General features: G+C 40.1%; 1 protein-coding gene across 1 annotated transcript; it reads right to left on the bottom strand.

Moving 5' to 3' along the window:
- Nucleotides 1-24,370: 24,370 nt before the first annotated feature.
- Nucleotides 24,371-25,161, bottom strand: LOC149241332 (17.8 kDa class I heat shock protein-like). The gene has a single exon (XM_089367498.1). It carries the CDS (start codon nucleotides 24,991-24,993, stop codon nucleotides 24,517-24,519), a length of 477 nt encoding a protein of 158 aa, XP_089223624.1. The 5' UTR covers nucleotides 24,994-25,161; the 3' UTR covers nucleotides 24,371-24,516.
- Nucleotides 25,162-25,520: the final 359 nt, after the last annotated feature.

Here is a 25,520-nt window from a genome sequence, read left to right as displayed (position 1 = left end):
CCTCCAGGTCTTGCATTACAATGAAGTCTTTCTAGCCTTTTATAAGCTCCATTATATATAATACCAGGGGCAGAATACTATGGGTGCACAATACCATGTGCCCCAAAAGCATCACTGTTTAACCTGATCAAATTTGACTCTATCCCGAGTCAAGTTTACCTAACAATTCCCCCCTTAAACTTGACTTGGGGTTCCTTGACTAACTCCAGCCAAACCTGTTAAGTGAGACATTCCGTTCACTCTAGCTCTTATCCCCCTCAAAGTTTTTACTCGGGGTATTGTTAACCCAAAATCCCCCTATCACCTAGGTCTAACCCAGACTTTACCGGTAATCACCGAGACGTACACATGCCTTACCAGGTCTTACAGTAGTATGCCCATTTACATGCAATAATTTTGACTTCATTAATTTTTTTTGTTTATTGTTGCTGCGATTCTGATCCATCCTCTCTGAATTTGATTTGTTCAAAAGCTTCTATCAAACCACTCCAACTGCGAGCCCGACGAAAACCTTGTAGATTCCAGCACCGGTGGCCTCACGTAGCAGAAAACGAACAATTTTCGAAGCCGCATGAACAATTTTCTTCTGCTGACCTTCTTTAAATAGCTGCATGAATCCCGAACAATTCATCAGCATGTTCCAAACTGGTAAATATCGCAAATTCACTGCGATCCCTGGCAGTTATGACACTATATTCCACACATAACTTGAACCATTGCAAGTTTAACCATGCATTTCATCCTATAAGACTCCTATCCCACTATTTAACCCTTCTCTTGTAACTGAATTTTTATTTAAAATTTCTATTACTATTTCAGAATATAAATTTTTCTTTAACCACAAAAGCCCTTCAACAAATTTCTCAAAAAAAAGAATTACTGGCTTTCTTGATTTTTTAAATTTCCAAAAAATATTCCCAGGGCTTGTATTTTCTTCTTCAAAAAATATTCCCAAGGCTTCCATTTTCTTCTTGCTCCTCATCGAACGAGGCCTTGGCAAAGCCTTCAGACTTCATTTTCTTCTTGCTCCTCATCAAACCATCACTTAACGGACATTTCTGGTTTGTGCAACGAGCTATTGCTTCAACCAGCGCCACCACTTTGTGGATGAGAACATTTCGAAACAACTATCCAAGGCTCTTGCCAACCAGAGCTCCAATACCACTTGTTAAGAAATTTACTACATAACATAAATAATTGCCGAGAAGAATATATATAAAAAAATAACCAGCAACAACCATAAACACAAATGTTTATCTAGGAAAACCCAAATCCGGGGAAAAACCCAACCTAATAAGATTTCATTATCATTGGCCAAAACCTTGGCCAATCCGACCAAGTGAGCTTTCACCACCCACCTCTAGGTCTTGCATTACAATGAAGTCTTTCTAGCCTTTTATAAGCTCCATTACATATAATACCATGCGCAGAATACTATGGGTGCACAATACCATGTGCCCCAAAACCATCACTGTTTAACCTGATCAACTTTGACTCTATCTCGAGTCAAGTTTACCTAACAAATACAAGACCCTACATATGCTATGCAGTTAATTAGTTGAGTCAACCAATGGTGAAATCTACCAAATTGTATTGGAAGGAAGAAAATCATGTATTGAGGTACCTCAGAGGTGCAACCGAGTATGGGTTATGGTATAGGAGCACAGAGGGAGTGAAGGTCCAAGGCTTCACCAATGCATATTGGGCAAGGATTAAAGGAGATAGGAAAATTACTTCACGTGTTATCTTCAGTGTTAGGTCTACAGTTATGTCTTGGTATAGAAGGAAACAAAGGTTTGTGGCACTCAGCTTAGCGAAGGTTGAATACATGGCTACAAGTCAGCAGCGTGTGAGGCCATATGGACGAGGAAAATATTTGTGAGGCTTTTAAGCCAGGAGATGGATTTGATAGTGATGTATTGTGATAATCAAAGTTGTATCAAACTCTTTGAGAATCTAGTATTTCATGACATGTCCAATCACATAGATATCAGGTACCATCACTTGCGGGATTGTGTGTAGTGGAGAATTATGATGCTACAGTACATTCCAACTGAGGAGAAAGATGCAATGTCTTGACAAAGGCATTTCCAAGTGACAAATTCGAATTCCATGGGTGCAAGATAGGGATGGTGAAAAATACCTTTCTTGCTAGGAGGGAGTGTTTTCCACAAAACAAGATGATTTGGATGATAGTTAACTTATGTGACATGGAAATTGTCTACCAGTTAGCTTAGTAAATTCGAGTTATAGGCTAGAATTAGAGTTGTGCATGTGATTATTGCTAAAATTTAGCAATCTAGTTCATATATTTTCAATTTGACTCAGTTAACTGAGCTTGAGTCCCTAGTTGAGTCAATTGGGTCAGTTGAGTAGTAGAATTGTTGTTAACTTAGTGATCTCTCGGTTAAACTATTCAACAACCTAAAAATAGCCCAAACATGCATGGAATTCAAATATCCTAGATGGAGTGAAGGAAAAGGCACATTGTAATTGTCAATTGTATACTAGTTGACTGTACAGAGCTTGGGATTAAGTAGGTGAATCATTCCTTGGGAATTGCGCAAGAAAATAGGAAAAAATTCATATCCCTTAGGAGCTAATTTCCTCCAACATTGCACAACGAAATAGGAGAAAGTTGGGGCCTTGAATTGGCTAAGTTTTGGCCAAAGCAGGACAACGAGCAAGAGAATAGGTTTACAGTGTAGGGTGTGCTTCAAATTCAAAGCAAGACATTGTAATAATTTCTCATTCACATATGATTAATGAAACGTAGAAGAGGGATTTCTCCTAGTTGGGTTCCCTTGTAAATCATTGTGTTCTTGTGGTTTTGATGGTTTCATGTCATTGAATGTGTTTTTAAATTGTGATTTCCATTTCACGGAATAGTAGAGGAAATTTGTAATCTCTTGATTTCAGTTTGAATTCATTAGTAGTAGTAAATTTCTATTAATTTTTATAGTCTGTCAAACAAATTTTATTAGGAATTTGTTCATATCTAATAGACCTCGACCCAAAATACCTAACACCTATAGAATATAGGAAATAAGGAAGGAACTATCTAAAGGCAAGATAGTGGATTGCAGGAGGTTGCTCAAAAAATTGACACTGCATTTATTTCCTAGTTAGCTAGTTTCAAAGACTTTTCAGTCACTATAGCATTAACCTAGAGGTTTTATGGGATGTTGGTTGCACCCACTACCTATGCGAGGTTGCATGTGGATGAAAACAACATGCTTTAGAAACACAACTGTTGATTTCATACATGGTGGCAAATGGAAAGGCAAAAGAAGTATTCTAGTTTAATCTAGTGACAAGGTAGTCAGTGTGGAGTAGCATTCTTATTTTAAGTGATTTGTTGTTGGAGGCCTTGTATTTACGCTAACATGAAGTAGAGATGGGAATAAAGTTTCCAATTTGCACACTAGACTAGCATAGAGTGACACTACATGAAAACAATTTGCACTAGCTACTTCTGGCAGTCCAAAGTGAGGCAAAATAGTCATATCTACATTCTTGGTTTATGAATAACCAATTGCAAAGTCTATTTTTGAGGTGATCTAACTCGTACCTAAGAGTGTAATTATATACCATCAACATGTTATTTATTTCCTCAATGCATTACCCTTTGTTGTTATTACGCTCCCACAAGAAATGTGGTGCACATCACAGAGGCGCTAATCCCACATACATAATTTTTTTTGCATTTGCATTATACATATGTTGCACAATCATAAATATACCCAAATTGCAATTCAATTCAATAGAAACTATAAATACACACAAATTGTTATTCAACTCAACAAGACTAAAATGATAATTGCTAGTATTATCAAGAAACCCTAGATTAGGATAATAACTTACTTCCATACATCCTAAACCATAAACATGAATATTTGTAGGGTAAATGACCTCAACTTCTGGGTTGACGGCATCGACGACCATTCCCATAGTGTAAGGAATGGTGGAAACCACAAACGTTGCACAGGTAGAAGTTAATGTAATCGATGCTTCCTATGGGGATATAAATAATGGACTTCGAAATTATTTGTTTTGTTGTTTCTCGCCCTAGGATCAATGATATATGCTCAATCATCTATGTAGCTTGTGTAATATGTTGCTTCAACAATATGCTTTGCCCCTATATTTGAATGAATTAAGATAAACAAATTATGTTAGACAAATCACCATTATTTCAATGAAAATTTACAAGAAATATAACTATATTATATAGTTGAATATAGGGTCAATCAATACCTGGTTTGAGTCACTGGAATGCAAAACCCTTGCACATGCAAAAGAAAAATTAACTCATTGCGCCATGGTTTCAATTCACCTCACTTCTCTAGGAAATGGGTGAACCAACAATAGGGGAAATCAATACCTATTCTGAGTCATTGGGATGCAAAACCCTCTCCCCTACATAAGAAAAATTAACTCCACATGCCTGGTTTCAATCCACCCTGCTTCTCCAGGAAATGGATTAACTAGCGACAGGGGAAATCAGTAGTTGGTATGAGTCACTGGGATGCAAAACCCTTGCCCCTGCAAAACTCCACACTCTATGGTTTCGATTTAACCCGCTTCTGTTGAGATTGCAACAAGATGATGGAGCTTAGTGAAAAGAGTCGCCTTCACTAAGTGGGCCCGCAGGCTATTTTTGGCGCAAGTCTATTTTTAGACTATGTCTATTTTTAGACATATGGATCATGTCTATGTTTATGGATGATTGATCAAGTTGGGAAAAATAGATGGACTTCTATTTTTTATGAAAGTGTGAGTGATCAAAGTCTATTTTTAGACTGGCTGTCAAAAATAGAAAAGTCAAATATTATTATCTCACAATAATATTTGGACTATAAACTTAATCTTATTCTCTTGGAGCACTTCAGTTTGAGCTACAGAGGTGGCACATGCAGCTGTCAGAAGGAAATACGCTTTTCTTATGAGTCAGTTGAGTTGTTGCATGCATGACTTCAGTTAGAACTCAATCAGTTGAGTTTGGTGGAGTTGATGGAGTTGTGTTCAGTTTAGCTTTGTTAAACTGGCTGTATTTAGTCTAACTGGCAAATAGACTAGAGATGAGTTGAGTGAATTAGTTATTAATTGATTCACAAGTTATTAACTCATAATACAACTAATGAATACATCAGTTAACTCAGTTGCATGTCAGTTCATGTTCAGTTCAACAGGGACAGGTGGTAGAGAATCGGATTGCTATCAGTTGTGACTATAGTTGTGCATCAGATCTTGCACAATCAAGGGATTGAGTATGCCAATGAGTTTTCTCACGTATTTGGCCCACATTTTAGCCTTTTCTCACGTCCACAAAGAGTGAGTGACTATTTTGCAGGTGAAAAACGAGTTTGGGAAGCTATTCTCATCAGTTCTTGAGCAGGTATTGAGCAGTGGAGGCAGGCAAGCAGTGGAAGAGATTTGGAGATCAGATCTGAGCTGTATTGTGTGTAACAGAGGTGGAGATACTTGTGAGAAGTATTATGTTGTGTAATGTTACATGACTCAATCATTAATATACAGATAGTTGGGGTTTTTAGCGCGATGCTTTCCCCGGGATACATACTGTGTTAATGTGTGAATGCTCTTGATGTTTTATTGTTATTGATGTTGCTATATTGTTGATCAGCGTAGAGGAGCTTATGTATTGTGTATGTTTTCCGCAATAGTACATGATCAGGATAATCTCCATTGAATATGTGTTAAATTATTCAAAATTTCTACATGGTATCAGAGCAGCTTGATTTGTAGAAGAGATTTTTACAAGATATACAGCGAGGATTGATCATCAAATCTACTATTCAGGAAGTGTTTACATTCTATTTCTCTAGGCAGAGCCTGTAATCGGGCCAGGTGGCCTCTGAATTCATCCTTCCTTTGGAAGGTGAAATATCCGGTGAAATCCCATACAGTCAATCTCTGTACGAGAAATATTTTGTTCTCACGAATTCTAGATCGGAAGCAGTTGAGTTGGTTGCTGGTGGAATTCGAATTTGCAGCAGTGTTTTCTTGGTGACAACGCAGCAATGTCTTTCAACGGATTGCGATTGGAGTATGCTCTTGAGGGCAGCTCAAACTATATTGCATGGAAGGACAGGATGGAGGCAGTATTGGATGATAACGGGCTGAAGGAGTTCATAGATACGGATATCCCAAAGCCTACTGATGCTACTCAAGCTGATGCTTGGCAAAAGAAGATCGCAAAATGTCGAAGGATTCTGTTGGAGGGCGTGAAGGATCACATTGTGTCCAGCCTCCATGGAAAGGCTACTCCATATTTGATGTGGAAATCATTAACAGAATTATTCCAAAGCAAGAGCGATCAGAGGAAGCTGACGCTCAAAGATAAACTCAGAAACATCAAATGCGAGAAGGGAGACAGTATTCCCAAGTATCTCACGAAGTTCACTCAGTGTCGAGATGAGCTGGGAAGTGTGGGGGTTACTGTCGATGATGAGGACTTGGTGAGCTTGGCTCTCCTTGGTCTTCCGAAGAGTTGGCATTCCTATCAGGACTCTGTCAATGGTCGGGAGAAGTTGCCAGGATGGGAAAGACTATGGTCAGATCTTGTGCAGGAGGAGATCAGGCGGAGTACCAGGGACAGATCTTCGTCAAAGGGAGCTGATGAAGAGAATTGCGCTTTGGCTGCCAAAGCAAAGAAAGGGAAGAACAAGAAAGCTTCTCAGTCTAGTGCGAAAGGCAAGAAGCAGGATATGTCCAAGGTGAAGTGTTTTCACTGTCACCAGCATGGACACTATGCCACAAATTGTCCGTAGAAGAAGAACAACAAGCAAGCTGTTGGATCTGCAGGGGGAGAGGCCTTAGCTTCTCAGTTTGAGCTTGATTTTTCATTGATCGCATGCTTTGTTTCAAGTGTGATGGGATCAGTGTGGTTCTTGGACAGTGGTGCGCCTTTTCACATGACGGGAAATAGAGATTTGTTCTCTGATCTGGAGGACAAAGATCTTGGAGTGCACATCGAGATGGGCGATGATGGTAGATACAGTGCGACCGGTATCGGTACCATTTCCTTTGAGAGGGAGTCTGGTAAACCCTTTGTATTGAAGGAAGTCATGCATGTTCCAGGATTGAAGAAGAATCTCATCTCAGTGGCGATGTTAGAAGACAAGGGGTATGATGTTGTTTTCAGTGAGGGAAAGGCCTTCCTGCGCAGCAAGAAAACTGGTGAGACCCGGAAGATAGGGGTTCGAGTTAGGAACCTTTATCAGTTGCATGTAGATGGATGCGCAACAATGGCAGGCAAGGCAGAAGGATTGGTGAGCCGGGATGATGGCGAGTTGTGGCACAGGAGATTGGGTCACCTTCACCATGGAGCCTTGAAGATACTACAGCAGATCACTACAGGGCTTCCTAAAGGCACACTTGCGCAGACAGATCAGTGCAAGGGGTGTACTTTGGGGAAGTTTGTGAAAGCCACCTTTCACGAGAAGGATAGTCGCGCCACGACGATTCTTGAGAGAATTCACACAGACGTGTGTGGACCTTTCTCAGTTGCTTCGACAGCAAAACACAGGTATTATGTGATTTTTGTTGATGATTTCTCTCGTAAGTGCTGGATCTTCTTCATGCAGAAGAAGAGCAAGACATATTCAAAGTTATGTGAATTCAAAGCACTGGTCGAGAAGGAGTCGGGGAAGAAGGTGAAGGCTCTTAGGAGCGATAATGGTGGTGAATACATCTCGGACGAGTTCAAGGATTTCTGCAAGGCAGAAGGGATTCGTGGAGAGCTCATAGATCCCCATAACCCACAGCAGAACGGGGTAGCTGAGCGGAAGAGCAGAACGATTGTGGGTGCTGCACGGGCAATGTTGCATGATCAGGGCCTACCCCTTCACTTGTGGGCGGAAGCATGCAATACAGCAGTTTATGTGCAGAACCGTTGTCCTCATAGGATACTTGGCATGAGTACACCTGAGGAGACTTATTCTGGTAAGAACCCTGATCTTTCTCATTTGAGGATTTTTGGTGCTAACGTTTACATGCATGTGACGAAAGATGCCAGAAAGAAGTTGGAGCCGACTGCAGAGGTTGGGATATTTGTGGGGTACACTGATACGCCCCACAACTATCGTGTGTATTTGCCAGACAGTGGTAAAACTGTTGTGTGACGGGATATAAAATTTCAGGAGGAGAAAGCCATGAAGTGTTCGCTTGAGAGGGAGCTACACTTGCATGCAGATGAGGAGCTATTAGTTCCTAAGGATGAGCTTCAGGACGTGGATCAGCCACAGGACGAGGTTCATGGAGTGGAAGAGACCACTCATGCAGCGCCAACCATCAGAGGGCGAAAGCGCTTGACAAAAGCTGAGCGACTGGCTCAAGATGCAGAGAAAGTTGTAGGACCACCTACAGCCCAACGCAGGCAGAGACAGTCACCGGATCGGTACACTGGATACATGGCTCTTATGAGCAAGTGTGTTGTGACTGAGCCATCCTCTTTCGAGGAAGCTGTGGAGGATCCCGCATGGGTAGACGCCATGGTGGAAGAGTATGATTCTATTGTCAGAAACAGTGCATGGGAGATTGTTCCTAGACCGGAAGGGAAATCAGTGGTGGGTTCGAGATGGATCTACAAGGTCAAGCAGGCAGCTGACGGGAGTGTAGAGAAGTACAAGGCAAGATTTGTTGCCCGAGGCTTTTCGCAGATTGAGGGGATCGATTATGAGGAGACCTTTGCACCTGTCGCAAGGTATTCTTCCATACGGACGATTCTTGCTCTCTCAGCGCAGATGGGATGGCACATTCATCAGATGGATGTGAAGACTGTGTTCCTCAACGGAGTCATTGAGGAGGAGGTGTACACTGAGCAACCCGAAGGCTTTGAAGTCTTCAGCAGCGAGTCACATGTGTGCAGCCTCAAGAGAGCGCTATATGGGTTGAAGCAAGCACCACGTGCTTGGTACACACGGATAGACAGCTATTTCACAGGACTTGGATTCTCCAAGAGCGAGGCGGATCCGAACCTATACCAGATTGTGGTGGAGGGTAAGTTGCTTATCATTGTACTGTATGTTGATGATTTGATTCTAACGGGTGATGAGCTGTTGATACTGTCATGCAAGAAGGATCTTGCTACAGAGTTTGAGATGAAGGATTTGGGCCTCCTTCACTATTTCCTAGGATTGGAAATATGGCAGCGCAGTGGTGGACTGTTTGTTTCTCAGGGCAAGTATGCTCGGGAGATACTAGAGAAGTTCAACATGCATGGCTACAAGCCTGTTGATACTCCTCTTCCTGGAGGTTGGAGGAAGGAGGATGCCACTTCGGGAGAAGAAGTGGATGCCACTGTTTATCGACAGTTGGTGGGGTCGCTGATGTATTTGGTCAATACACGACCTGATATATGCTATGCAGTTAACCAGCTTTCACAAGCTATGGTTAAGCCTACCAAGCTCTTCTGGAAGGCGGGCAAGCATGTATTGCGCTACTTGAGAGGCACATCGGGATATGGTTTGTGGTACAGACAGGAGGATGAGGTGAAGCTATGTGGCTTCATGGATGCAGATTGGGCAGGGAGCCCAACAGACAGAAAGAGCACATCAGGAGGGGTCTTCAGTATCAGATCGACAACAGTTTCTTGGTACAGCAGGAAGCAGAGATCTGTGGCACTCAGTTCAGCGGAGGCCGAGTATATGGCAGCAATTTTGGCTGCATGCGAGGCTATATGGATGAGGAAGATCCTGGTTGGTTTGTTCGGTTCTCATTTGGATCCTACTGTGATTTACTGTGATAACCAGAGTTGCATTAAACTCTCGGCTAATCCTGTATTTCATGATAGATCTAAACATATTGACATCAGGTACCATCATATCAGAGATTGTGTGCAGCGGAGGATCATGTTACTTTCGTACATTCCAACAGAGGATCAGGATGCTGATATTCTAACGAAGGCTCTCACCAGGAGCAAATTCGAGTACCACCGAGGCAGGATAGGGGTTGCTGATAATCCATATCTTGTCGAGAGGGAGTGTTGAGATTGCAACAAGATGATGGAGCTTAGTGAAAAGAGTCGCCTTCACTAAGTGGGCCCGTAGGCTATTTTTGGCGCAAGTCTATTTTTAGACTATGTCTATTTTTAGACATATGGATCATGTCTATGTTTATGGATGATTGATCAAGTTAGGAAAAATAGATGGACTTCTATTTTTGATGAAAGTGTGAGTGATCACAGTGTGAGTGATCAAAGTCTATTTTTAGACTGGCTGTCAAAAATAGAAAAGTCAAATATTATTATCTCACAATAATATTTGGACTATAAACTTAATCTTATTCTCTTGGAGCACTTCAGTTTGAGCTACAGAGGTGGCACATGCAGCTGTCAGAAGGAAATACGCTTTTCTTATGAGTCAGTTGAGTTGTTGCATGCATGACTTCAGTTAGAACTCAATCAGTTGAGTTTGGTGGAGTTGATTGTGGAGTTGATGGAGTTGTGTTCAGTTTAGCTTTGTTAAACTGGTTGTATTTAGTCTAACTGGCAAATAGACTAGAGATGAGTTGAGTGAATTAGTTATTAATTAATTCACAAGTTATTAACTCATAATACAACTAATGAATACATCAGTTAACTCAGTTGCATGTCAGTGCATGTTCAGTTCAACAGGGATAGGTGGTAGAGAATCAGATTGCTATCAGTTGTGACTATAGTTGTGCATCAGATCTTGCACAATCAAGGGATTGAGTATGCCAATGAGTTTGCTCACGTATTTGGCCCACATTTTAGCCTTTGCTCACGTCCACAAAGAGTGAGTGACTATTTTGCAGGTGACAAACGAGTTTGGGAAGCTATTATCATCAGTTCTTGAGCAGGTATTGAGCAGTGGAGGCAGGCAAGCAGTGGAAGAGATTTGGAGATCAGATCTGAGCTGTATTGTGTGTAACAGAGGTGGAGATACTTGTGAGAAGTATTATGCTGTGTAATGTTACATGACTCAATCATTAATATACAGATAGTTGTGGTTTTTAGCGCGATGCTTTCCCCGGGATACATACTGTGTTAATGTGTGAATGCTCTTGATGTTTTATTGTTATTGATGTTGCTATATTGTTGATCAACGTAGAGGAGCTTATGTATTGTGTATGTTTTTCGCAATAGTACATGATCAGGATAATCTCCATTGAATATGTGTTAAATTATTCAAAATTTCTACAACTTCTCTAGGAAATTAATTCACCCCACTTCTCCAGGAAATGGTTGAACCAATAGTAGGGTAAATCAACACTTTGTATGAGTCACTAGGATGCAAAACCCTTGCCCAAATTAACTCCATGCGCCATGGTTTCAATTCACCTCGCTTCTGTAGGAAATGACTAAACCAACAACAAAGCATTAGGCCTGAGTGGAGCGATACCTATTTCCATTAATGTTCTATAAATAACAAGTGGCCTAGTTGGCTATCTGCGACAGAGAGTTACTTTTTTCTTAAATTTTGACAAAGTTCCTTTCCTTTCCATTTGTCTTTAATATTTCCCAAACCTCTTTTCATCTTAAATTTTTTATCAAGACAATTAAAATTTTCCTTTCAATTTGTCTTAAATTTTGTGCAAATCTCTTTCTCCTAAATTTTTTATTAAGACAATTAAAATTTAATTTAATTGTCTTAAAAGACCCCTCCATGTAGTAGCGATGTTGGAGATGCTTGAGGTTACTACATTTGGCATGAAAATATAGATCTCTTTTGGATGTTTAGGAGAAGAAGATGTATTCTATCATATTCACATGTGTTTTGCAACGTTATTGTTAAATATTATTGCCCTATCAACAAAGATAGAGTTAGGACCCAAAATTTGGTGCCCTACACGTAGTCAACCCATCTCGTAAACAAGCCATTGGGGATGCATAACGCTGGGGAAAGATGATGAACCCATCCTCTAAAAAGGTTTTTGAAGATGCATGACACTTGAGGAAGGCAAGGAGCATAGATTGGGATATTTTTCTTTATATTCCAAGTGGAATTTGACTTGTAATAAATTTCAATTTTACCAGGACTGCTGCTGCCGCGAGCCGCGAGCCGAGAACCCCTGCCTGCCTACGCTGCGCGTTTCCGCCCTGCCCCCAGGCCTAGCCTGGCCGGGCTCCCTCGCTCTTGCCCTAGCAGAGCCCTGCCTGGACCCCCTCGGGTCCCTCCGCCGCCGTTGCCCTGATCCTTCGCTCTCCCAGCGGGCCTGCCATGGCAGGATCCGCCTCTCCTTCTCTTGGCCCTGAGGCACACGAAGAAATTTTTGACTCTCTGCTGTCTGAATCTTCAGATCCAAGACCAAGGCCTTCTCAAACTAAGTTTATCAAAAAGCTGGACGAGATTCCTGAGGTGGATTTGCCCCCCGCTCTACCAAGGAAATCAGCAATAGCTCTCGCAGAAAGAGGACTGGTTGGCCAGTTTACTGGGCTTTGGCCGTCACCAAGAACGGTTCAGAAATGGGTGGAACGTAACTGGAGCCCAATGATCCAGGGCAAGATCGCCATAAGATTTTGTGGACGTGGATTCTTCACTTTCTTGTTCGAATCAAAGGAGGATAAGAACCTCATCTTCCGCAACGGGCCCTATTTCATGGACACAAGAGGCTTATACCTGAACAAATGGACTCCGGAATTCGATCCGGAAATGGATATCCCAAACGTTGTTCCTGTCTGGGTTCGCCTCCCCCATCTCCCACTTCATTGCTGGGGGGATGAATCGGTAAGAGCTATAGGCAATGCACTCGGAAAATACATTGATAGATCGGAACCAAGAGAAAACATGCACGCATGTGCAAGAATCTGTGTTGAAGTCGATCTCGGGAAAGGACTACCAGAAGCCATCAAAATCAAGGTGGACAAGTGGATGCACATTCAGCAGCTGGACTACGAACAACTCCCCTTCAAGTGCAAGGTATGTCATGAGTATGGCCATTTTGCAAATAGATGCAGTAAGTTAAAAGTAAAAGAAATAGATATTAATGAGGAACACACAGAGGGACCATGGGAACAAGTCAAAAGAAAGAAACCCTCTCAAAACCAGAGCCTCAGTACCTCAGTCCCCCCAGCTTCAGGCATTCCCCCCCCGCCTCCTCCCCCTCCCATCTCAACCTTCCCTTCGACCTCAAACCCCTTCGAATCCCTAACTGCTGAAACTCCCTCTTCGCCTCCTCAATCCCCCCGCCCTGCCTCTCCTTGCGCAAACCCCCCCCCCCTCCCCTCCTCACACAGTTGAAAGAATTCTTACCAGAAACAAAGCAAAAGAAACCAACCAGCAATCAGATCCACCAAGGAAAGTAGGCAGGAAATCGAACAAGGAGCTCCGGGATGAGACGGCAGCAAAAGAAATGGCCACAGGGACACAGCAACCTCTGGATTCGTATTTGGGACGGCCAAAAGGCAGCGGCGAGAAAATAAAGGAGAAAGCAGGATCCCACCCTTCAGCGGGTAAATAATGAATTTGGTCTCCTGGAACTGCAGGGGGATGGGCACCCCTCCAAAACTAAAAGCCATCAAAGACCTTCTTAATCAGGAACAGCCAGATATCCTTCTTATTCAGGAGACCAAACTCACTAACCAGGACTTTCTTCATCAAACCCAGCGATTCAAAAACTTCTCAGGACTATCCAATGATTCAGATGGAGCATCAGGAGGGATTGGAACACTATGGAATAAAACAAAGTGGGAAATCAACAACTCCCATCAGTGCACGTGGTGGATTAGATCGGATCTAAAGAACAAAAGCTCACAGGAAGTGTATCATATCTACAACATCTACGCCCCCAACCACTACAGGGATAAAGTATGCTGTTGGAACACTTTAGAAGAAGACATCTCCTCTATACAAGACAGCAGATTGATCCTTGGAGGAGATCTGAACCTAATAAGGAATGTGCAAGAAAAATACGGAGGGAAGTATCACTCAGACCCCTCAAGAGACAAACTAGAAAATATAATACAGCTTTTCAACCTAATTGACACCCCTCTGTCAAATGGGAAATATACCTGGTCTAACAAAAGAACAGGTGCTCACAACATCAAGGAACGGCTTGACAGGTTTTTAATCCAGGAAAGGGTAACCGAAAGCTACTCAATCAGAAGCAAACTAATCCATGGATCAGCATCGGATCATAAACCGGTGGTTCTCTCTATGGACAAAGGCCCAAACCTCGGCCCTCTTCCCTTTAAGTACAATAAAAACTGGGACCTCAATAAAGAATTCAGTCAACTTATTCAAACTCAATGGGCAAGAGAAGTGATTGGGTCGCCATATTTTGTTTGGGAAACAAAGCTGAAGCAGCTTAGGACAGCGATAAAACAATGGGCAAGGGAGCAAGCAATAATAGATAAGAAAAAGAAAACAGATCTGCTAAACGAAATGGAGCGTTGGCATACTCAAATGGAGCAAATTCAATACAAGGCAGAGGATAATGAGAAAGAAAAGACTCTTTACAAAGAGCTCTACCGCCAAAACCGCGCAGAGGAAGAGGAACTCAGAATAAAATCTCGCTGTCTCTGGCTAAAGGCAGGAGATAAAAACACCTCCTTCTTTCATAATAATATTAAGCTCAGAAGAGCATGTAACCAAATAGATAAAATTGAAGTAGCAGGGGTTGAGCTGAAAGATCAAGAAGAAATAAAAGGGGCAGCATACAATCATTTTAAGGATCTTCTAACAGCAGACAATCACCATCATGACAGCGAGACCTTCCTCAACATACTCAAAGGCAAAATCACAGAGGAGAACAATAAGGAGCTGGAACAAGAACCCTCAGAAGAGGAAATCAGAGAAGTCATCTTCAGCATGCAACAAGACAAAGCCCCGGGGCCGGATGGCTTTACAGTTGCATTCTACAGGCGGCATTGGGAAACAATAAAAAAGGATCTGGTAAGAATGGTAAAGAACGCCTTCAGAAATCAAAAGGTAGGGGAAAACACAAAGTCCACCCATATAGCTTTAATCCCTAAGGAGGCAAACCCCAAAACCTTCGATAGATTTCGTCCCATTTCGCTTTGCAATGTCTCTTACAAGCTTATCACCAAAATCCTTGCCAACAGAATAAAGAAATTCCTCCCTTTATTAGTGTCTGAGAACCAGGGTGGGTTTGTCCCAAACAGACAGATCATTGACAACGTCATCCTAGTTCAGGAAGCCATTCATAGCAGCCTCAATAGAGGAGAAAGGGGAATGATCATAAAATTAGACATGGCTAATGCTTTTGATCGAGTGGACCACTCCTTCCTCACAGCAGTCCTTCTTAAATTTGGCTTCTCCTCCCTTTTTGTAAACATCATAAAAGGATGCATCACCAATCCATGGACCGCGCCTTTGATCAACGGACGGCCAAGTAATTACTTCAGAAGTTCAAGGGGGCTAAGGCAAGGCTGCCCCCTCTCCCCCTTCCTTTACATCCTAATGGCTGAGATTCTGAGTGCTCATCTAGAAAATCTCCGAAGCAAAAAAGAAATCACGGGTATCCGCATTGAAAGGGGAACAAAGGAGCTCAATCACTCCCTCTTTGCGGACGACACTCTCTTGATTGGAGGAGCATCCAGCTTGATGGCCAGGAGATTTAAAGGAGTTCTGGATGCCTTCCTTCTAGCCTCGGGAGGAAAGCTAAACAACAGAAAATGTAAAATTTATACATGGAATGTCCCTCTCCAGATTCAACAAAGGATTTCTCAAATTTTAGATATTCCTCTCCAAAGAAGTTGGAGTTCCTTCTCTTATTTGGGCCTTCCTCTGGCCAAGGATCATATTAAGGCAGAGGTCTGGTCTAAACATATTGAGAAGATGAGAGGCTTAATGCAGAGCTGGGGTGCTTCCTGGTTAAATCTGGCAGGTAGAACTATTCTTATCAAAGCGGTCCTCTCAGGCCTTCCAATCTATCAGTATGCAATAATTATGGCCCCTGCAAGCATTCATAAGCATATGGAAATCATCATGAGAAGCTTTCTCTGGCAAGGAGGAAAACAGGACTCAAAGAAATTCAGTCTTGTCAATTGGGACCAAGTCACCCTCCCGTATGACAAAGGAGGTTTGTCAGTAAAAATCCCGAGTCTATCCAATCAGGCTATGGGGCTCAAGCTACTCTGGAAGATCATCTCAGGACAAGGATCTTGGTGGGTCGAAATAATAAAAAGGAAATACCTTAATGGTTCGAACTCTAACATCCTCCAAGATCCAATCGTGGATAGGCCGTGCACTCCAATGTGGAGACTGATTAAAAAAGTTCTCCCTCACTTTAAAGAGCACGTCTCTAAGAAACCTGGCAGCGGAAAGAATGTCAAAATATGGCTGGACAGAATCATGGGATCAAGTCCCAGAGAATCTCTTCGAGAATTAAGACCCCTTCAAATTTGGATGGAGACCCACAACATATCCTCCTTATTCGACATTTCTTCATGGTCCCAAAATACATGGTCAGACTGGAAGGTTTTAAACCTGCCCCTGGATCTCAGAGATCAATGGCATAAGCTAATAACCTCACTAGCCGGAGCTGCGCCAATGAATAAGGAGACGGAGGACAGTTACATTTGGGACACCTGTGGGGGCAGTTTCTCAGTGCGTGAGGGCTACAAATCTTTGCAAGACAAGACTCATAGTGCAAGCTGGAACCTCCACAAGGCAGCCTGGAACAATGAGTGCATACCCAAGGTAAAGCATTTTAATTGGGCCCTTCTAAAAGGGAAAATTCTTACGGCAGAAAACCTGAGAAAAAGAGGAATACAAGGTCCCTCAATCTGCTGCTTTTGTCAAGCTGAGGAAGAATCCATTCTTCATACTTTCCTCCAATGCACTTTCGCTCAAAACTGCTGGAACCAGCTCCTTAGCCCTCTAGAATTCAGAAGCAGGGATGACCAGGTAAACAACTTACAGAGAAATTGGAAAAAAGATTACCCTCTGAGCAGGAAAGGGAAAAGAAATCTTCTCCGAATTTGGAATTGTATCCCAGCTACTCTCTGCTGGAATATCTGGCTGGCAAGAAATCACTATATTTTCAAGAATGAGCAGATCAAAATTGACAAGATAATTGCAAGGACTATAGCTGGGATCTCTGAGGCAATCAGTGCGAACCACATAACTCTCCCTGATCCGCAGGGATGGACAAAAGAGGAGACGGATTGGTACAAAAGGTTCAATATTAGCCACTCCCAAAATCTTCCTCCTCAGATCAAAATCAGGGAGAAGGGGCAAAATTGGAAACTTAGGGGGGACAAAGAAGAAGTAAATAAGTGGATCATAGCCCAGAATCGCCCCATTCTCCTCTTTGATGGAGCTTCAAAGAGCAATCCCGGGAAAGCAGGCGCTGGAGGAATAATCAAAGACCAGAAGGGGATCACAGTAAGCTGCTACGAATGGGGCCTCGGGCAAGCAACCAACAATGAAGCGGAAGCCTACAGCTTACTTTTAGGCACAACAATTCTACACAGGCTTGGTCTACAGGATGCCTTAATCCTCGGGGATTCAGCTATAATAATAGCAGCTATGAACACAGGCAAAGATTTTTGCAAAGCCTCTCTCAACCGCATCAAGGCAAGGATAAATGACACCCTCAGCCACTTGGGAAAAACTACTTTAAAACACGTGCTGAGGGAACATAACGCAGAAGCGGATAATCTTGCAAACAATGCGGTCAATCGCAAGCAGGGACAGGTCAGAGACAACATCAGAATATATGAAAGACCCATTCCATAAGGACGGCAGCTGCCAGACTGACCACAGGGCAAAGGTCACCAGGATAAGTCAGAAATATGACATCAAACTTGGTCCACACACCCGCGCTCATCAAATCCACACCAAAATGCCGGCGTTTCCCTCCCCTCACAACCTCAGAACCTCCCCTCCTCGTGACAATCTCACGCTTCTTCTGGGCATACATCCTTTCGACCATATGGATATGAGATCTCTAAATCTGCTACCCGATTTCCCCTCTGCAAAACCTCGGAAATATCCTCAACATCATCATCATGGAAACCCTCTCCCTCGTTCTTATATTCCCCCTCCTAATCCTCCCTTCCATCACCATTTCGTGAAGCAGTTTGGGTGTGAAGTTCTCTCTGAGGCCAGTAGACTCCGAGGGAGCAAGAAGTGGCTCCGCGCCCCGGTTCATTCAGGAAGCAGTCAACAAGACAACAAGCAAGACATTACAAGCACCCCGACTCTCCACGAAGATATCAGGTATAACAAAAGTTATTTGCAAGGTTATTCGTTGTTAATCAGTTTGTGTGCAGACATGGCAGAGGGACAGCAACCGGAAGCTCAGGGAAGAGCAGGCCCCCGCGAGAACCCCCTCGAAAGAGTCTTGGGAAACGACGCATGCGCACTGTGCAAAGACCATTGCTTTCTGATCTCCCGCTTCATGAAGCACCACAATGACCTGCGTGAAGACTTCATCGCTGATAGCCGGTCCAAGCGTAAGAAATTGGAGAAACGCAAGAAGGAAATAGAGAACCTCCAGGACAGATGTGAGCACCTAGAGGAGGCACTCAAGCACATTCAGTCCATCACAGCGAGTATGCAGGCAGAAGCCTCCACTAAGGATAGTCAAAAGGAACAGCAACAAGAAGACCACAGGGAGGAAACCGTCAATCAATTTTGGTGTTAATCTCATGACCTGTAAAGTCTGCCTATTAGATGGCATTTTTGTAAGACAGTATAGCAGGCATCTTTTTCAGTATTTCTTCTTCAAGCTAATCTTTAAGGCTTCCAGGGCTGCGTCCCAGCTTAGTTTCCCCTCTTTCACTTTTCCTCCAGCATATATGTATCTTTCTCTGCTCTTTGCAGTTTTTTATAATACATAAGTACTCGATCTTGTTTAAAAAAAAATAAATTTCAATTTTACCAATCATCTGATTATTTTTGGAAAAAAGTTATATATTAAAAGCATTACAAGTATGTATGTCTTTGACTCTTTTAGCATTGTGTAATTGTTTTGTTGACATTATTTCTATTTAGTAGTTTCAGTATGTTATATTTTGTTCAAATATGGTTTTGTTTTTCTTTGCAGCTATTTTTTTTTTGAAAATTTGAAGATGATGTTATTAGACGTGGAATTGGTCTTGAGGAGTTTTGATATAAATTTTCTTTAAAATCTCATTGACAAGTGACTAAAGAATAAAGTTTCTTTCATAATTTTAAGGGAAAATGGAGTCATGATAAACATGGTTAATTTTGGTTGAATATCTAGAATGATGGGACATTGAGATACACAAGAAGTAATTTAATGGAAATAATGAACTTAAAGACTTTATAATATTGAATATTGTTATGTTAAATTCTTATTTTTGTAGAGCAGTTTGGTAGAGGTTTAGCAAGGAATGGTGAAATAAGATGGCAGGGAGAAATATAAGCCACAATGGGCCAGAAGAACTAGCTAGGTAACCAAAGGGAAAACCATCACTCCATCTAATGAAAAGTTTATATGAGAAAAATTATGAGTCGAGATAGTAGCTAGAGGCAAATGCTACTTTTGCTTTTTTTGAGACTCAACATGCTAAAGCATGCCTCCCCTCTTCCACCCCTTTTAAAATATGTTTTTTTCCTAGTCAAGTACTTATGTGCATCAAAGAAACAAAACCAAAAGGAATAGTTGGTTTAAAGGCTATTTTGATTTATTCAATTTACAAACTATTATGAACAACAAATTGTCAATGGTTAACCTTGAAAGGGAGCATTCTAATTATGGAGATGTTAATGTAATATTTGATGACATATTACATGCAATGCAACCATTGGAGGAGAGAAAAAGTAACTACACATAATAGTCATTTTTCATAGCAATATTCATGGTTAATAAAGTTTTTTACATAACCCTAAAAAATAAAAATAAAAAATAAAAAATATAGTGTTAAGAGCTGCTTGTTAATTTTTATACCTATCCTGATAATTAGAGAATTGAAATGTGAAATCAAAGCAACCCATAATCTTAAATAACAAACTCTTATATTATATATCATGTTCTTCCATCATTGAAATCATAAAAAATCTAAAAATACTCTAAAACAAAAATTAAAATGGTTGGGGTAATAATTTTACTACCAAAATTTAAAAAGTTGGGGTAATAATTTTACTACCAAAAATTAAAAAACTTAGAGGTAATAATTTTACTGAATAAAGAGAACTTCATGAAAAACAAATATATGTTATAAATTAGTCTCTTTGACACATATAAATAAATATATATATATATATATATATATATATATATATATATATATAAACAATTTGCAAACTCAAACCACTCTCAATTTAATATTAAATTTCTATTCAAACGACTCAATTCAACATTAAATTATTATCCTTCTTAGAAAAACAAAACTACACAAAAAAAAAAAAATTTCAAACTATTTATTCAAACAACTCAATTCAACATTAAATTATTATTCTTCTTAAAAGAATGAAACTACACAAAAAGTAAATTTCAAACCATTTAATTTAATACTAAATTATAATTAGATATCTACATAGAAAGTGTGAACAAATACCATGAATAAAAAACTATAACAAATCACAATGGAAAAATACCAAAATTCACATACATAGCAAAGGAAGAAAAGCTATTGACCACAGATGTCTCTTTAAATAATAAGTAAGTTTATATCTTTCAAAAAAAACAATCGTAGCAAAGTCATTTTTTACTTTTGTCTTAATGGAAAGAGATGAAGAACCCCTCGACCTCAATGGTTATAATGTTTTGTGCGCAGAAAAATGATGAGGCAAGGATGTGAGAGCACGAAATCGCATGGAATATGGTGATTTTGAGGTGGTGGGTAACGCTATAGCAAGAGGTAAAAGATGTCTGCATGACTCACATGGTTATTACAATGTCAAATTCAATTCATTTAATTTAATTTTATATATATATAGATATTTTTTTTTAAAGTAGAAAAATTTATCAAATTGAAGTGTCAAATCTACAGTGAAAACAGTCACTTTTCACTGCTATCACTGCTCTCTGAAAATGTTGGTTTGACACATCACTGTTATCAAGGAAAACCACACTACCTGGAATAACCCGTTGGTGGTCCGTAAAGAAACAGGCTTTCACTCTTGCCAAATGCCTCTAGGTCTTAAACCATTCACCTATTTCCTTACGTGCAAAGAAGACGCGCTTTTAGCCAAGCAAAAATAGTTTTAGAACATACTCCAGGCCCATTGTTATTATAATAAAGTGCATTGTAATTAAATTTTTATTTAAAATAATAAATTTTTATTATTTATTTTAATTAACTAATGGTTAAAAAAAAATTTAATCAATTAATTATGAAAAGCAAATATCATACCTAAAAGAAATTATTTTGGTCATACAATAACATTTAGTTAATGAAAATTAAATTTTTAATTGTTATTTCTTTTATAAAATAAATTTATACAATATAAAATTTTATTAAAAAAACTTATTAATTAAATTTTTAATTGTTATTTCTTTTATAAAATAAATTTATGTAATATAAAATTTTATTAAAAAACTTATAAAAATAATTCAACTTTTATTAAAAAACTTATAAAAATAATTCAATTGGGTATTATGTAAATAATAAAATTTAAAGTCCAAATTTTTATAGATTAAACTAATTAAAACAAAATATTATAAAATTAATCAAAATAATATAATTTTATTAAAATAGTTAAAAATAAAAAATAAAAATAAAAAGACAAATTCGACCATAATATTTTACAACAGGAGGAAAAAAAACTATAATACCTGACCTGCTTAAGGGCTCATAACCTTTTTTAAACTAAATAAACATTTAAAAAAATACATCTAAAATAATACAAATTCAAAACTAGAACGAACAAAAAATACATAACCCAAAAGAAAAACATAACAAAGAGATGAACTAATGACCTTCTTAAGGCCCATGCTTTGTTTTGGTTGACTCGGTTGTTTTTTATATTGACATTCTACTCCAGGGAATTGGGGTTCTTTGACAGGTGGCATCAAATGGTTTATTTATATCTTTGACTTATGTCTCCTATACCAAATCTTGGCCCACTCTACATACGCTTTGGCGGTGATTGGTGCATTTCTTCTTTGCCTGTTTTGCTGGGGTCTGCCAGGAGAGCGGTACAATATTTTGCTGATCCCAGATGAAATTTGGAGTCCCAGATGCAGGCTGACCCAATGGGCACATATTTTGCAGATCTGTTCTCAGAAAACAGCCTTGTGGATATTTGCCCTAATCCTTTGATCCCTACATGGAAGAATGGAAGAGCATCTCCTTTCAACATTGCCAAAAGACTCGATAGATTTCTCATTCGCGGGAACTTGATTCTACATGGAAGAATGGAAGAGCATCTCCTTTCAACATTGCCAAAAGACTCGATAGATTTCTCATTCACGGGAACTTGATTCGAGGTCCTGGGCGTTATTAGATCTAAAGTTTCCCCAGCAGTTATTAGATCCGGATTTCCCTTCAAATTTAACCACGCTTGGCAGGACGACCCAGGTTTATGCGACCTTGATCCGGAAAACATGGATTGAGACCTGTGTTGGCCCTGCTCTCTTTGCTACCGATTTTTGGGTGGGCAGGCTGAAGTCGTTGAAAATGGCGATGCGAAAATGGATATGGTTAGGTGCTACGGAAGGTAGGAAAATACTTTTAGTTAACATGGATACTTTATCCAGGAGGATAGAATTTGGAGGATGCGGTATCAAAACCACTGAATTCTTCGATTGGGCTCTACTGTCCATGAGCTTAGTGAATTCGTCGATTGGGCTCTACTGTCCATGAGCTTATAGTGGGCTATCTGTGGATGTGGCTTTTGGAATGATATCATTGGGGAAAATACCGTAAAAACAGAGACCCTTTCGACTGGATCAAACAAGTGCAAGACGCGCAAAATTAGCATCATACATTGGCTCAGGAAGGACGTCACTGATGGGAAGGGATAGCGTATAGTGTTTCTTGCAGATCATGAAGGGTTGGGACCCCCTCGAACTTTTCCCCATTTGGATTCTGGATCTCCGTGGTGGTCAGGCAGAAATTTGGGACAGATAAATATTCCACTTACCCTTAGCTGGCATCACATTTAATGAAGCAGAAATTTGGGACAGATACATATTCCACTTACCCTTAGTTGGCATCACATTTAATGAAGCAGCAGACGCGGGATACATATTCCACTTACCCTTAGTTGGCATCACATTTAATGAAGCAGTAGACGCGGTTTTCCCTACATATGGTTATATTTCTGTTTAAGGTAATTTACAATCATATTTCCACATCTTGTAGGGGTAGGGGTTTTCTGTTTAAGGGAATTTACAATCATATTTCCACATCTTGTAGGGGTAGGGGTTTTCTGTTTAAGGGAATTTACAATCATATTTCCACATCTTGTAGGGGTAGGGGTTATTTAATGAAGCAGCAGACGCGGTTTTCCCTACAGAGGGTTATATTTCTGTTTAAGGGAATTTACAATCATATTTCCACATCTTATTTCTGTTTAAGGGAATTTACAATCATATTTCCACATCTTGTAGGGGTAGGGGTTCCACATCTTGTAGGGGTAGGGGTTCCGAGGACAAGTGCCGGTTTTCAAAAGCATGGAAATGGGAGAGCACCTCTCTCGGTGCAACAAAGTGTCATATATACAAAGTGTCATATAAAATCAGCTTTCTGGAAAATCCTGAGAAAAAAAAAATGAGAAAAATCTAGAAAAGGAAATAATAATAATAATAATAATGAGAAAAATCAGAAAAATCTAGAAAAGGAAATAATAATAATAATGAGAAAAATCTAGAAAAGGAAATAATAATAATAATAATAATAAAACAGCCTTATTTTCACCCTCCTACTTGAAAAAAACATTAAATATGTAAAAAAAAAGGAATATTAAAAAAAAAGTTCATTAAATATGTTAAAAAAAAGAAAAAAAAAAGAAAAGGAATATTAAAAAAAAAGTTCATAAAAAAGTTAATTTAGAAATGTTTATGTATGCTTCTTACACCTACCTAGATAAAAAGTGATCATAAAATTAAAAAGTGCCCATAAAACTCAAGTGAAATATGTTTTTATTAGAGAGAGCACAAATTTTAGATCATATACATTTGGAAAAACAAAACACATTTTAGAATGATTTAAATATAAAACTCGAGTATTGTAAAATTTCTTTCCACAATCATTATATAGAGTTCTTCTCATTGGCTATCAATTTGTAGGAATACATATGAAACATAGAGTTCTTTTCATTAGCCATCGCTCGAAATAGAGAAGCCCGTGGAAACATGAAAATTTACAAAACTCTATTAATATGATCACACTGCGGGTGTTTTATCCTCTATATTGTTTGATAGCTCTGAACATGCGAGTTTACGCTGAAAAGAAAAAAGCTCTGAACATGCGAGTTCAAAAATGAAAACCTTTTAGACATCACAGTTAAAAGCCTGAACCTGCGTCTCCTTTTATTAAAGGACATACAACACATACAAGCACATTGTAATCGATGGAACAACTGGGATGACGGAGAACCGCTTCCTACACACATCTACACATTATGTAACCTTCCTCTACGGCGTGAGAGGTCAGCCAGAGATCTCGATGGCTTTGGGTTGCGGAGGTTGGGGTTCAGGCTGCTTCGGCACTGTCACTGTCAGCACCCCGTTTTCCATGTTCGCCTTTATCTCTTCCACCTTCACATTCTCCGGCAGCCGGAAACGTCGAAGGAATTTTCCACGCGATCGCTCAATGCGGTGCCATTTGTCATTCTTGTGCTCTTCTTCTTTGCTGCGCTCACCGCTTATCTGCAGAACTCTTTGGCCCTCTTCCAATTCTATTTTCACCTCTTCCTTCTTCAAACCTGGAAGATCAGCTTTGAAAATGTGCGCCTCTGGCGTTTCCTTCCAGTCGATCTGAGTATTGGCTACGGCAGAAGTTTCCTTTACAAATTGCCCGGATGGCCCCCCTGTGGCCAGATCCGTGAATGCTTGGAAAGGATCCCATACTTCCAAAGAGAAGGGATCGAATGATCTCCTGCCGAAAAAGCTGGGAATTATCGACATTTTCAACTAGTAATGAATTACTGCAATATATGCGATTGGAATGAATACAGAAATACAACACTCTGATTTCAGTGTTTCGATTTCAAGATCGATCTCGGATTATACAGAAGAGATGTTAGTTTCTATTTTTATAAGACAAGGAAGAACAGTCTAGTGGACTCCATAAGGCAGGTTCCAGAGGGTTCTCAAATTCTCGCAGGATACAGGTGTAAGCTCCAGACCATTCCGAAAGCAACATGTCAATTCTCACTTTGCCTTATTATTGTTATTTGAGCTTATCCATCCAGAATCATCTAATGTAATTATGTATCATTTCTCGAGAACCATCTAGCGTTTCACATTGTTCAAGAAGTATGGCCTACGGTCATATGGCGGTCATATGGTATAAGCTACATACTCGATAAGACACGATGTGGATATCGGAATTGATGTTCAATGATGCGGAGGTGTAGCTCCTGCCACACAGGGACGGGATTATAAAAAATCACAATCTCCTCCTAAATTTATTTCCAAGTTTAAAAAAGAAA

This window comes from Pinus tabuliformis, chromosome 8 (assembly GCF_031772625.1).
Source record: "Pinus tabuliformis cultivar Carrire ecotype Pingquan chromosome 8, CPIR1, whole genome shotgun sequence".
NCBI lineage: Eukaryota > Viridiplantae > Streptophyta > Pinopsida > Pinales > Pinaceae > Pinus > Pinus tabuliformis.
This window is presented reverse-complemented; position numbering and strand designations above follow the sequence as displayed.